Below are 13,076 nucleotides of genomic sequence, written 5' to 3' on the forward strand. Positions count from 1 at the left end.
TAACGACATTGCTGCCCCAACCGTGCTGCCCTGACGAATGCTGAGGGACACAGGCTTAATGCAAGCAAATGAGAACAGGACAGGTTGAGTATAGGTCAGCATGGATGATGGGCCAAAGGGCCTGACACCCACAGGGAGGTACCCCAATCCCCATCATATCCTCCACCATACCCCTAGTCATACCCCACCCCTGTCATATCCCTCCCACCAACCCAACCCCCATACCTCCACCACGGTGGCTGGAGCGGCGCTGGGCTCGAAGCCTTCACACACCAGTATGGTGAGCGTATCTCCAACCCCACGCAGGACACGCACTGCTTCCGCATGCGTCATTCCCAGCAGGCTGTGGTTATTCACTTCCAGGATACGCAGGCCCATACGCAGTCTTCCATCCCGCGCTGCTGCTCCGCTCGAACTCATCTGTGGCGCACACACAGGACAGAGCGGTGTTAACAGGGATGGGGCAGAGTTAACTGAGTCGACGTAGTGTTAACAGGGACAGGCGGTGTTAACCAGAACAGCATGGCAAATGGGATGGCACGGAGTTAACTAGGACGGATTTAACTGCAGAGTTAACGCAGAGTTCACCAGGACAAGGCAGATTTAGTCAGCATGGGGCAGCATTAACAGGACGGGGGTGGCGTTAACCAGGACAGTGTGGCGTTAACTAGGACGAGGCGGTGTTAAGCAGGCTGGCGCGGCATTAACCAGAACTTCAGAGTTATCTAGGACAGCACAGTGTTAACCACGACAGGGCAGTATTAACCGGCATGGGGCGGCATTAACTAGGATGGGTCGGCGTTACCAGGACAATGTGGCGTTAACTAGTCTGGCGCATTGTTAACAGGGACGGGGCAGAGTTAACCCGGACAGCGCAGAGTTAACCTGGATGGAGTGGCATTAACTGACCCAGGGTGGCATGGTGTTGACCAGGGCAGCGTTAATAGGGACATTGCGGAGTTAACCAGGATGGGGTAACATTAACCAAGATGAAGCAGCGTTAACAGGGATGGCGTTAACCGGGACGGGGCAGTGTTAATGAGGATAGTGCGGAGTTAACCAGGACGGAGCACCATAAGCTGGGACAGTGCGGAGTTAACCAAGATGGGACACCATTAACTGGGACAGTGTAGAGTTAACCTGGATGGGGCACCATTAACTGGGACATTGCGGAGTTAACCTGGATGGAGCACCATTAACTGGGACAGTGTGGAGTTAACCTAGATGGGGCACCATCAATTAGGATGATGCAGTGTTAAAAGAGACACGTGTTGACATAGGACCAATAGAAAACGATCGTGGGGAAATTGTAATGGGTTATAAAGAGATGGCAGAGGAACTTAATCAATATTTTGCATCTGTGTTCACCATGGAAGATATTAGTAATATCCCAGACAGTCAGAGGCTTCAAGGAATAGAGTTAGATTCAGTTCAGGTTACTAGAGAAATTGTGCCAGCCAAACTAAACAGATTAAAGATTGACCGGATGAGGTGGATCCGCGGGTTTTGAAAGAGGTGGCTTTGAAGATTGTAGATCCATTGGCGATGTTCTTCCAGAAATCAATAGTCTCTGGAGAGATTCCAGAGGATTGGACGGTCGCAAATGTGGTTCAACTGTTTAAGAAAGGTGGGAGACAGAAAAAAGGAAACTATAGGCCGATTAGTCTGACGTCGGTGGTTGGGATGATATTAGAATCGATCCTCAAGGATGAGGAGATGAAATACCTATAAATGCATGACAGGGTAGGTCCAATTCAGCGTGGTTTTTTTAAAAAGTAGATCCTGCCTGACCAACCTATTAGAGTTTTTTGAAGAAATCTCAAGTAGGATCAACAAAGGAGAGACTGTGGATGTTGTATAATTTGGATTTTCAAAAGATTTTCGATAAGGTGCCACATATTAGGCTGCTAAATAAGATGAGGGCCCATGGAATTACAGGGAAGTTATTAAACTGGATAGAAAAGTGGCTGATAGGCAGGAAGCAAAGGGTTGAAATTAAGGGTTCCTGTTTGGGACGGCTGCCTATAACTAGTGGTGTTCCGCAGGGGTCGGTATTGGGGCCACTGCTGTTTACAATTTCTATTAGTGATTTGGATTGCGGTGTCAATGGTTTTATGGCCAAATTTGCGGATGACACCAAGATGGGTCCCAGAGTAGGAAGTGTGGTAGAAACCGTAAAGTGGCAGAAGGATATAGACAGGTTAGGAGACTGGGCAAAATTATGGCAGATGAGATTTAACATAGAGAAATGTATAGTTGTACATTTTGGCAGTGGAAATAAACAGGAAGCATACTATATGGATGGGGTGAAAATTCAGATCTCGGATGTGCAAAGGGACCTGGGCATCCTTGTGCAGGGAAACCTAAAAGTTATTGACCAGGTGAAATAGGGAGTGAAGAAAGCGAATGCTATGTTGGCATCATTTCAAGAGGACTAGTGTTCAAGAGTAAAGAGGTGTTGATGAGGCTCCATGGGGCACTGGTGAGACCCCATTTGGAGAACTGTGTGCAGTTTTAGGCCCCCTATCTTAGAAAGGATGTGATGTTGTTGGAGAGGGTGCAGAGGAGATTTACTAGGATGATTCCTGGAATGCAAGGGCTAACGTACAAGGAGCGATTGGCAGCTCTTGGGTTGTATTCATTGGCGTATAGGAGAATGAGAGGAGCTCTCATAGAGGCATTTCGTATTTTGAAAGGTTCAGATAGGGTGGATGTGGGTAAGGTGTTTCCCTTGGTGGGTGAATCAAGGACCAACTTGATCAGTGTTTGTGTCTGTATTCACTAAGGAGACACAGAGGTTCGAGTGTTAACGGGTGGAAGTATATGTTGTTGGTGTTAAGAAGGAGAAGGCTCTGGGAAAGTTGAAAGGTCTGACAGTCTAAATCACCTGGACCAGATGGACTGCACCCCAGGCTTTTGAAAGAGGTGGCTGAAGAAATTATCGAGGCGTTGGTCATGATCTTTCAGGAATCACTGAATTCTAGAATGTTCTAGAGGATTGGAAAATTGCAGCTGTCGCTCTAGTCTTTCAGAAAAGAGGGAGGCAAAAGAGGGGAAATTCTAGGCCGGTCTGTCTGATTTCAGCAGTTGGGAAGATGTTAGAAAGTCTTATTAAGGATGAGGATTTAGTCCAGTCCGGGTCCTCTCATAGTCCAGTCCACCTCCTCCCACTGCCTGATCCAGGTCCAGGTCCTCCCACAGTCTGGCCCTGCACTCCCGTACCTTGGAGATAAAGATGCCCTCATCTGTGGCATCAAACGGATTTCCAGCGTGCCCCTTCGCGCCCCCGCGGACACTGATACCCAGCTTCTCTCCTGGCATCTTCTCGATCTGGATTTCCTGGGAACACAGACACACAGCCCATGGGATGTCACTGTCTCGAGCTAAGATCACAGCCCCCCCTCCCCTCGTCACCGGCCCCCAATGGTGGGGTGGGCGAGGGGATGGGGAGAGAACAATGAGGGAGGAGAGGGGGTGAGGGGAGGAGGGGGGAGGAAGTGGAGAGAAGGGGTAGGAGGTGGAGGAGGATGGGAACAGAGGAGAGGGGGTGGAGGGGTGGGAGGGTGGAAAGAGATAAGGGAACAAATTGAGGAGAAGGGGAAGGAGGGAGAAGGAGAAGGGGAAGGGAGGGGCGAGGGGGAGATGGGGAGGGATATGAATGGGGGATGGAGAAGAGGGGAGGAGTAGAGTGATGGAGAGGGAAGAAGAGGGAGAAAGGGTGGAGGGGAGGGGAGAAAGGGTGGAGAGGGAAAGGATTAGGGGTAGGAGGGATGAGGGGTACGGGGAGGTGGTTTGCAGCATTGGGACCCACCTGCATCTCCTGGGGAGGTTAAGTGGAGGGGTTAGCGGGCCAGAGGGGGGGTACAGGAAGGTGTGAGGGGCGATAGGACTCACCTGCATCCCCCGGGGCGGGGGGTCTCGGCGTATGAGCAGCTGGATGTGGCGCTGCGGGGACAGGAGGGCCATCACTGCCTCCTGGTGAGTGGCGTGCCTTACGTCCATGCCGTTCACCTCCAGGATCCGGTCTCCAACACGCAGGCCTGCCGCTGCAGCCAGTCCGTCCGCAATCACCTGCAACACGCAGGCCTCAGCACAGCCCCACACACAGTCCCCTCCTGTGTAACACACAGGCTACAGCAGTGTACTGCACATTCCCGTCCCCATCCCGTGTAACATGCAGGCCTCAGCACAGCCCTACACACTGTCCTGTGTAACACGCAAGCCTTAGAACAGCGGCACATGTTCCTGTCCCCATCCCGTTCCAGAGGTCCCCCGTCACACACAAGCCACAGCACAGCCCCACACACAGTCCCTGTCCCATGTTTAACATACAGGTTTCAGCACAGCCCCACACACAGTCCCTGTCTCATGTAACACACAGGTCTCAGCACAGCCCCACACACAGTCCCCGTCCCATGAAACACATAGCCTTCAGCTCAGCCCTACACACAGTCCCCATCCCCATGTAACACACAGGCCTCAGCATAACCCAACACACAGTCCCCATCCCCATGTAACACGCAGGCCTCAGCACAGCCCCACACACACAGTCCCCTCCTGTATAACACACAGGCTACAGCAGAGCACTGCACATTCCCGTCCCCGTCCCGTGTAACATGCAGGCCTCAGCACAGCCCTACACACTGTCCTGTGTAACACGCAAGCCTTAGAACAGCGCCACATGTTCCTGTCCCCATCCCATTCCAGAGGTCCCCCCGTCACACACAAGCCACAGCACAGCCCCACACACAGTCCCTGTCTCATGTAACACACAGGTCTCAGCACAGCCCCACACACAGTCCCCGTCCCATGAAACACATAGCCTTCAGCACAGCCCTACACACAGTCCCTGTCCCATGTAACACACAGGCCTCAGCATAGCCCAACACACAGTCCCCATCCCCATGTAACACGCAGGCCTCAGCACAGCCCCACACACAGTCCCCTCCTGTGTAACACACAGACTACAGCAGAGTGCTGCACATTCCCGCCCCCATCCTGTGTAACATGCAGGCCTCAGCACAGCCCTACACACTGTCCTGTGTAACACGCAAGCCTTAGAACAGCGCCACATGTTCCTGTCCCCATCCTGTCCCAGTGGTCCCCCGTCACACACAAGCCACAGCACAGCCCCACACACAGTCCCTGTCTCATGTAACACACAGGTCTCAGCACAGCCCCACACACAGTTCCTGTCTCATGTAACACACAGCCCCACACACAGTTCCTGTCCCATGTTTAACATAGAGGCCTCAGCACAGCCCCACACACAGTCCCCATCCCCATGTAACACACAGGCCTTAGAACAGCGTCAACACACAGTCCCCATCCCCATGTAACACACAGGCCTCAGCACAGCCCAACACACAGTCCCCATCCCCATGTAACACACAGGCCTCAGCACAGCCCAACACACAGTCCCCATCCCCATGTAACACACAGGCCTCAGCACAGCCCAACACACAGTCCTCAGCACAGCATCAACACACCTTTCCAATTCCAAAACCATTCCAGAATCCAGTGATCCCACTATCCGGCCTTCTCCAAATAACGTTTGATGCCCTGGATAATCAAGAATCTATCAATCTCTGTCTTAAATACACCCAATGACCTGGCTCTACAACTGCCCATGGCAACAAATTCCACAGATTCACCACCCTCTGGCTGAAGATATTCCTCCACATCTCTGTTCTAAGTGGACGCCCTTCAATCCTGAAGTTGTGCTCTCTTGTCCTAAACTCTCCCACTGTGGAGAATAACCTTTCTTCATCTACTCTGTCCACAACTTTCAACGTTCAAAATGTTTAAATGAGATCCCACCTCAGTCTCCTAAATTTCAATGAGTTCAGGCCAAGAACCGTCAGACGCTCCTCATACGATAACCTTCATTCCCAGTATCATTCTAGTGAAGCTCCTCTGAACCCTCTCCAATGTCAGCACATCCTTCTTTAATGCGGAGCCCAAAACTTCAGGATAAAAGATTCCATTATTGGCACGTGATGCTACATTTAGAATGTAACCTCCATGAAATTCTTTACCTTTGTCTACTGTAAGGCAGGCAGAGAGTCGCCACTTTGTCCAGTGCCCCTCACAGAATCCTACAGCACCAGGTGTTCCTAGTGGTCTCCCCTCCAAGTACTGACCAGGGCTGAGCCTGTTTAGCTTCTGAGATCAGACAATCCAAGGTGTATTCAGGCTATTAGGCTCGCAATACTCTGTGTTATCTCACCAGTGCCTTATAAAACCTTAACATCACATCCCTGTGTCCTATTCCTCTTCAAACTAAAACCAGCTTTCTTCACCACCGACTCAGCTTGCCAGTGCATGACCGTCCACTTTCCAACATTATATTTAATTTGCCACTTCTCTGCCCATTCTCCTCACCTGCCTGAGTCCTCACCAGACCCAACTCCCTCACAAAAGTAGTGGAGGAATGCAGCATCCACTGGAGGCAAAAATATCTAACCAATGTTCCTGGCCCAAGCCATTCTCAGCATTTTTGTGAATGAACTCCAATCAGCATGGGCCAGCTCCTCTCTCACACCTCTGTAGTCCCCGTTATTCCACTGGGATATCCTCACACATCACATTCCAACCTGGTTTTCCCCAAATCTTCCACGATGACTGTAATATTGCCCTTCTTGCACGCCTTCTCTATGCCCCCTGCAATTTGAATGGCACATTCTGGTGACAGTCAGTGGGGTCTGTACATCACCCTCATCAAAGATTACACATGGGGAGGGGGGGATTCCCCTCATGGATTCCCCACATGACCCATATAGGATCCCCTTGCAGGTTCTGCACTGGGGATTCCCCACATGACCTGCAGGGATACCTCACCTTCCCATCCACTGTCTCCTCTCAACGATTTGATTCCAATTTTTACCAACAGATCCCCTCCTCCACTGACACCCCCGCTACTAAGCCCCCATCCCTGACTCCCATACCACTTACATGCATCCCAGGCATATTACCCAGTAGACCCCCACCCGCTGCCAACCCCACCGAGCTGTTATAGAGCTGCCCGTTCCCCCTACCTTGGAGATGAAGACCCCAGGCTCATGGATGCCAAAAGGATGGCTGGCATGGTCACTGCCCCCAACGATGCTCAGACCCAGAGGTCCTCCCGTCTTCAGCAAGGTCACCTCCTGCAGCAGCACACCAGCTGTGAAGGGTCTCTCACCCCCACCATTCCCAATACCTCTCCCACCAACCCACCCCTCCCCACCGTGAGGGGTCTCTCACCCCCACCATTCCCAATACCTCTCCCACCAACCCACCCCTCCCCACCGTGAGGGGTCTCTCACCCCCACCATTCCCAATACCTCTCCCACCAACCCACCCCTCCCCACCGTGAGGGGTCTCTCACCCCCACCATTCCCAATACCTCTCGCACCCAATCCACCCCTCCCCACCATGAGGGGTCTCTCACCCCCACCATTCCCAATACCTCTCCCACCAACCCACCCCATCCCCACCGTGAGGGGTCTCTCACCCCCACCATTCCCAATACCTCTCCCACCCAACCCACCCCTCCCCACCGTGAGGGGTCTCTCATCCTACCTCCCTCACCCTCCCTACTAACTCCCACACCCCAAGTTCCCCTCCCTACCAAATGACCTATCCCATCCTCCCCCCACCCATCCCTCCTCCTCCCCACCATCCAACCTCCCTTCCCCACCCTCCCCTATCCACTCCAGCCCCTCCCCTACTTACCTCCTACCCCATGCTTCACCCACACATCAACTCCCTCACCCATCACACAATCTCCCCCACCAGCCCACCCCATGCTCCCCTCACCGTACCTCCACAGGGTACTGGTCCTCGGTGGCCGGGTGGCTGAGCTGCGAGCCAGGGTCTGTGTTGCCAGTGTCAGCACTGTCCTGGGCCTGTGTATGCGGTGGTGGCGTAGGAGACAGCGATGGGGCCGCATGCAGGGTGGGCGAGCCGTCGGTAGGTGGCTCTGTGGTGGAGCCTGTCCGCTCCACGACCAGGGTGATGGTGGGTGCTGGGCCAGTAAGGAGAGCTACTGCCTGATCATGCCTGGCTTCTGCCATCTCTACCCCATTGATCTGCAAACACGGCCAAACGCAGCTAGTCAGACCCGACCCGGCCTGCATACAAGGAGCGCGCACAAATGCAGCCGGTCAGATCCAGCCTGTGTACAGGGAATGTGCACAAACGCAGCCAGTCAGATCTGGCCCAACCTGTGTACTGGGATCGTGCACAAACGTAGCCGGACAGATCAGGCCAGGCATGCCTACGGGGAATGTGCTCAAACGCAGGCCCTAGCCCCAGGGCCCCAGCTTGGGGAAGGGGAGGGGTCAGGCTGCAGAACGCAGCATCAGGATGCAACCCAAGTCCATGCATGCCCCATTTATCACCCAGTGCAGACCAGGCCCAGAGCATCCCAACCATGGAGTGGGGGACACCGAGTGAGACGACACTGTAGGAGGAGCAGTGTGGAGTCATTGCGTATATTTAGGGTGGAGGTTGGTAAGTCCGTGATCCAGAAGAGAATGAAGGGATATGGGGAGAAGGCAGGAGAATGGGGCTGAAAAGGATAGTAAATCAGCCATGATGGAATGGCGGAGTGCTCGATGGGTCGAATGGCCTAATTCTCTCCGATGTCTTCTGATGCTGTGGAAATCTAATGATGTAGCAACACCGATACCAGGGTGCAGGAGGGACAGGGCTGACAGCTCAATGTCCATAGAACATTGCAGCACTGAAACATGTTCTTCGGCCCTTCTAGTCTGTGCCAAACTATTTTTTTTGCCTAGTCCCACTGACCTGCACCCAGTCCTTAGTCCTCCATACCCTTCCCACCCATGTACCTGTCCAAATTCTTCTTAAATATTAAAATTGAGCCCACATTCACCACTTCAGTGGGCAGCTCGTTCCACACCCCCACCACTCTCTGTGTGAAGGAGTTCCCCCTCATGTTCCCTCTAAACCTTTCCCCTTTCACCCTTAACCTATATCCTATGGTTTGTATCTCAGCTACCCTCAGTGGAAAAAGCCGACCTACATTTACTCTGTCTGTCCCCCTCATCATTTTAAATACCTCGATCAAATCTCCCCTCATTCTTCTACACTCCAGGGAATAAAGTCCTAACCTGTTCAACCTTTCCCTGTAACTCAGTTCCTGAAGACCGGGCAACATCCTAGTGAATCTTTTCTGCCTCTTTCTATCTTATTGACACCTTTCCTGTAATTCGGTGACCAAAACTGCACACAATTCTCCAAATTTGGTCTCACCAATGTCTTATCAAATTTGACCATAACATCCCAACTCCTGTACTCAATACTGATTTATGAAGGCCAAGATGCCAAAAGCTCTCTTGACAACCCTGTCCACCTGTGACCCCAATTTCAGGGAATTAGGTATCTGTATTCCCAGATCCCTCTGTTCCACCCCACTCCTCAGTGTCTGACCATTTACCATGTACGTCGTTTCTTGGTTTGTCCTTCCAAAATGCAACACCTCACATTTGTCTGCATTAAATTCCATCAGCCATTTTCTGGCCCATTTTCCAGTTTGTCCAGATCCCTCTGCAAACTTTGAAAACCTTCTTCACTGTCCACAACGTCTCCAATCTTAGTGTCATCTGCCAACTTGTTGATCCAATTTCATCCAGATCATTGATATAGATAACAAACAATGGTCCCAGCACCGATCATGAGGCACCTCTAATCATAGGCCGATGGGTTTCATTGTTTTATATAGGACAGAGAAAGTAAAAGAAAGGGGGAGGTGGTGCATTGCTAATCAGGGAGAGTGTCACCGCCACACCCAGGACCCTGTGGTGGGCACAACTACTGAGGCAGTGTGAAATTAGGAAAGTCAAATCTCTCTGATAGGCTCACAATGAAGGTCTCTCAGTAGCCAATGCAAAAAAGAGGAACAGATGCATCGACAAGTTGCAAAGTACAGAGAATAATTGTGGGAGACTTCAATTTCCCTAATCTTGAGTTGGAGGTCCTAGGTATCAGAGGCTCTGATGGAGAAGAATTTGTTAACTGCATCCAGAGAGTTTCTTGAAGCAGAACGTAGAAAGCCCAACCAGGTTCATTACAGGAAGGATGTGGTGTAGACGAGATTTACCAGGATGTTGCCTGGATTGGGAAACAAGTCTTATGAGGCAAGATTAGCAGAGCTGGGACTTTTCTCTTTGGATCGTAGAAGGATGAGAGGAGAGTTGATAGAGGTCGACAAGATTATGAGAGGCATAGACAGGGTGGACAGACAGCGCCTGTTTCCCAGGGCAGGAGTAGCAAACACCAGAGGACATCTGTAAAAAGTGAAAGGAGGGAAGTTTAGGGGAGACATCAGGGATAATTCTTTTTTAAACACAGAGCGTTGTAAGTGCCTGGAATGCTTTGCCAGGGATGGTGGTGGAAGCTGAAACATTGGGGGCATTTAAGAGACTCTTAGACAGGCACATGCGAAGGGGAGGCGGCGGCCCCGGCCTCGGTCGAGTGAGGCAGGCGGAGGCCCCGATCGGGCAAGAACGAAGGGGAGGCGGCGGCCCCGGCCTCGGTTGAGTGAGGCAGGCGGAGGCCCCGATCGGGCAAGAACGAAGGGGAGGCGGCGGCCCCGGCCTCGGTCGAGTGAGGCAGGCGGAGGCCCCGGTCCGGGCAGAAGCGAGGGGGAGGCGGTGGCCCCGGCCTCGGTCGAGTGAGGCAGGCGGAGGCCCCGATCGGGCAAGAACGAAGGGGAGGCGGCGGCCCCGGCCTCGGTCCGGGCAGTATGGTCCGACCTAGGAGGGGAGGTAGGCTGCTCCAGACCGGGTAAGAAATCAGAAACCTACAAACCAGGCACATGGTTAAAAGAAAAATAGAGGGTTACGAGGTAGGGAGGGTTGTTTTTTTATAGGTCGGCACAACATCAAGGGCCGGAGGGCCTGTACTGTGCTATAATGTTCTCTGTTCAGGTAGGGACCATACTAGAGTTGTATTGGCAGTTGAACCTGGCCAGGTGATCAGACTTTCAGTGGGGAATATCTTGTGAATAGTGATCACTCTTCATTAATTCTCAAGATCGTTATGGACAAGGGTAGGCGTGGGTCTCATGGAAAGGTATTACATTGTGGCATGGTCAGACAGGAACTTAGCGGATTAAACTGGAAGCCGCTGTTATTGCCCAAGCCCATAGCTGACATCTGGCAGTTGTATCAGAGCCACCGAATTTGAGACCAGGACCACCACATTTCCCATGGGAAGTAAGGACAGGGATGGTAAGGTTAGAGAGCCTTGGATGCTGAGAGAAGTCACAAACCAAATCAAGAGGGAAAAGGAAGCTAAAAGGTTCATGTAGCTACGACCAGACAGGGCCCTGGAGGAATATAAAGGCTGCAGGAAGGAATTCCAGTAGGGCACTGGAAGACCAAGATGGAAAACATATACTGACATTAAAAATAAGTGGGTGTCCAGAGAGAGGATAAGCCAGTCATGGACTAAGGAGGGATTTGTGCCTCAGATGAAGTGGGTGAGGTACTAAATGTGTCGTTTGTGTTTATCATGGAGAAGGACGAGAACAGTGGCAGGGAGCATCGCATGGAGAAGGTTCTTGTGGGAGATGAAGAAAGGTGGTGATGGGTCTTCGTGCAGCATTGAGATGGACGTGTCCCCAGGACTGATAGGATGTCTCCCTAGCTATTGCACGTGAAGAAGTCTCTGCATCGCCACCAGTGACAGAAAGAGATTCCAGGGGTCTGAAGAGTGGCTAATATCGTACTTCAGGTAAAAACGTGGTGGGGGAAGGGGAGGCATGAGCAAACAGGAACAGTATCATGGCTGCAGAAAGGGAGGAGGCTGTCGATGGAGTCCACTGAGTCACTGTGGGTGGAAGTCAGAAACAGGAAGGGAGGTCTCACTCTATTCAATGTTATCTCTTAACCTCCAAATTGACCCCATGACACCGAGGAGCAGATCAGCGGGCAGATTTGGGAATGGTGCGGGAAATACCGGGTTGTTGTCATGGGAGACAAACTTTTCAATGTCGACTGGCACCTCCTTTCTGTGAGATGGATAGATGAGGCTGAATTTGTCAGGTGTGTCAATATGTGGACCGGCCAACGAGAGGAGAGGCCACACTGGATCTAATTCTGGGCAATGAACCTGGTCAGGTGGTGGACCTCTCTTGAAAGGATAAAAACAGACAAAATGGAGAGAGGTTTAAATGGAGAAGGGTTAATTTCGATGGGATGAGGCAGGAACTAGGGAGAGTAAATTGGAAACAGATGTTCATGGGAGAAAGCACAGAAGTAATGTAGATTTTTTAAAGAAATGGTAACAGAATGAGACCATTCAGCCCATCAAGTCTGTTCTGCCATTTGAATTGTGATGTCCTTTTCCTCTCAACCCCATTCTCCTGTCTTTCCCCGTAACCTTTGACACCCCAAACCAAGCCAACATATCAACCTCTGCTTTAAACCTTCATTTAGGGCCACACGTGGGGTCCTGGATAGGTTTGTCCCAACGAGGCAGGGAAAGGAAGGTAGGATAAAGGAACTAGGGTTGAAACAACACCTGGTCAGGAGGAAGAAGGAAGCAGCCACAAGAATTAGGAAGCAAAAGGTCTGGAAGGGCTAATGACAATGACGTGTCAGCAAGTCACTTAAAAAGGAACAGAAGAGAGCTAGAAGGATGCAAGAGAAGACTATATTAATTGATATTATGACAGGGACAGAGAGAGTAAATGCATGCAGGCTTTTTCCACTGAAGATGGGTGTCAAGAACTTCAGGATGTGGGTTAAGGGTGAAAGGTGAGCTGTTTAAAGGGAACATTAGAGGGATCTTCTTCACACAGAGAGTGGTGGGGGTGTGGAACGAGCTGCCAGCTGAGGTGGTGAATATGGGCTCGATTTTAACATTTAAGTAGAATTTGGACAGGTGCATGAATGGGGGAGGGATGGAGGGATATGGCCTGGGTGCAGGTCACTGGGATGAGGCAGAATCATACTTTGGCACAGACTAGAAGGGCTGCAGAGCCTGTTTCTGTGCTGGGGGTCCATGGTAAGACAGTGGCAAGCAGGATGAAGCAGAATTCCAAGGGTTACTACATGTAGAGG

General features: G+C 51.6%; 1 protein-coding gene across 10 annotated transcripts in view; it reads right to left on the reverse strand.

The window, feature by feature from the left end:
* Positions 1 to 13,076, reverse strand: part of scrib (scribble planar cell polarity protein) — a 166,037-nt gene that overhangs the window by 52,945 nt on the left and 100,016 nt on the right. For 9 of the 10 annotated variants that reach the window (XM_069915156.1, XM_069915155.1, XM_069915162.1 and 6 more), the window contains 5 exons: positions 7,806 to 8,072; positions 7,038 to 7,148; positions 3,895 to 4,071; positions 3,223 to 3,339; positions 226 to 420 (listed from right to left, as the gene is read on the reverse strand). In XM_069915156.1, the coding sequence (XP_069771257.1) occupies positions 226 to 420; positions 3,223 to 3,339; positions 3,895 to 4,071; positions 7,038 to 7,148; positions 7,806 to 8,072 (867 nt within the window). The remainder of the gene's footprint in view (positions 1 to 225; positions 421 to 3,222; positions 3,340 to 3,894; positions 4,072 to 7,037; positions 7,149 to 7,805; positions 8,073 to 13,076) is intronic. The other variant, XM_069915163.1, reaches the window with a different exon arrangement.

This window comes from Narcine bancroftii, chromosome 1, assembly GCF_036971445.1.
Source record: "Narcine bancroftii isolate sNarBan1 chromosome 1, sNarBan1.hap1, whole genome shotgun sequence".
NCBI lineage: Eukaryota > Metazoa > Chordata > Chondrichthyes > Torpediniformes > Narcinidae > Narcine > Narcine bancroftii.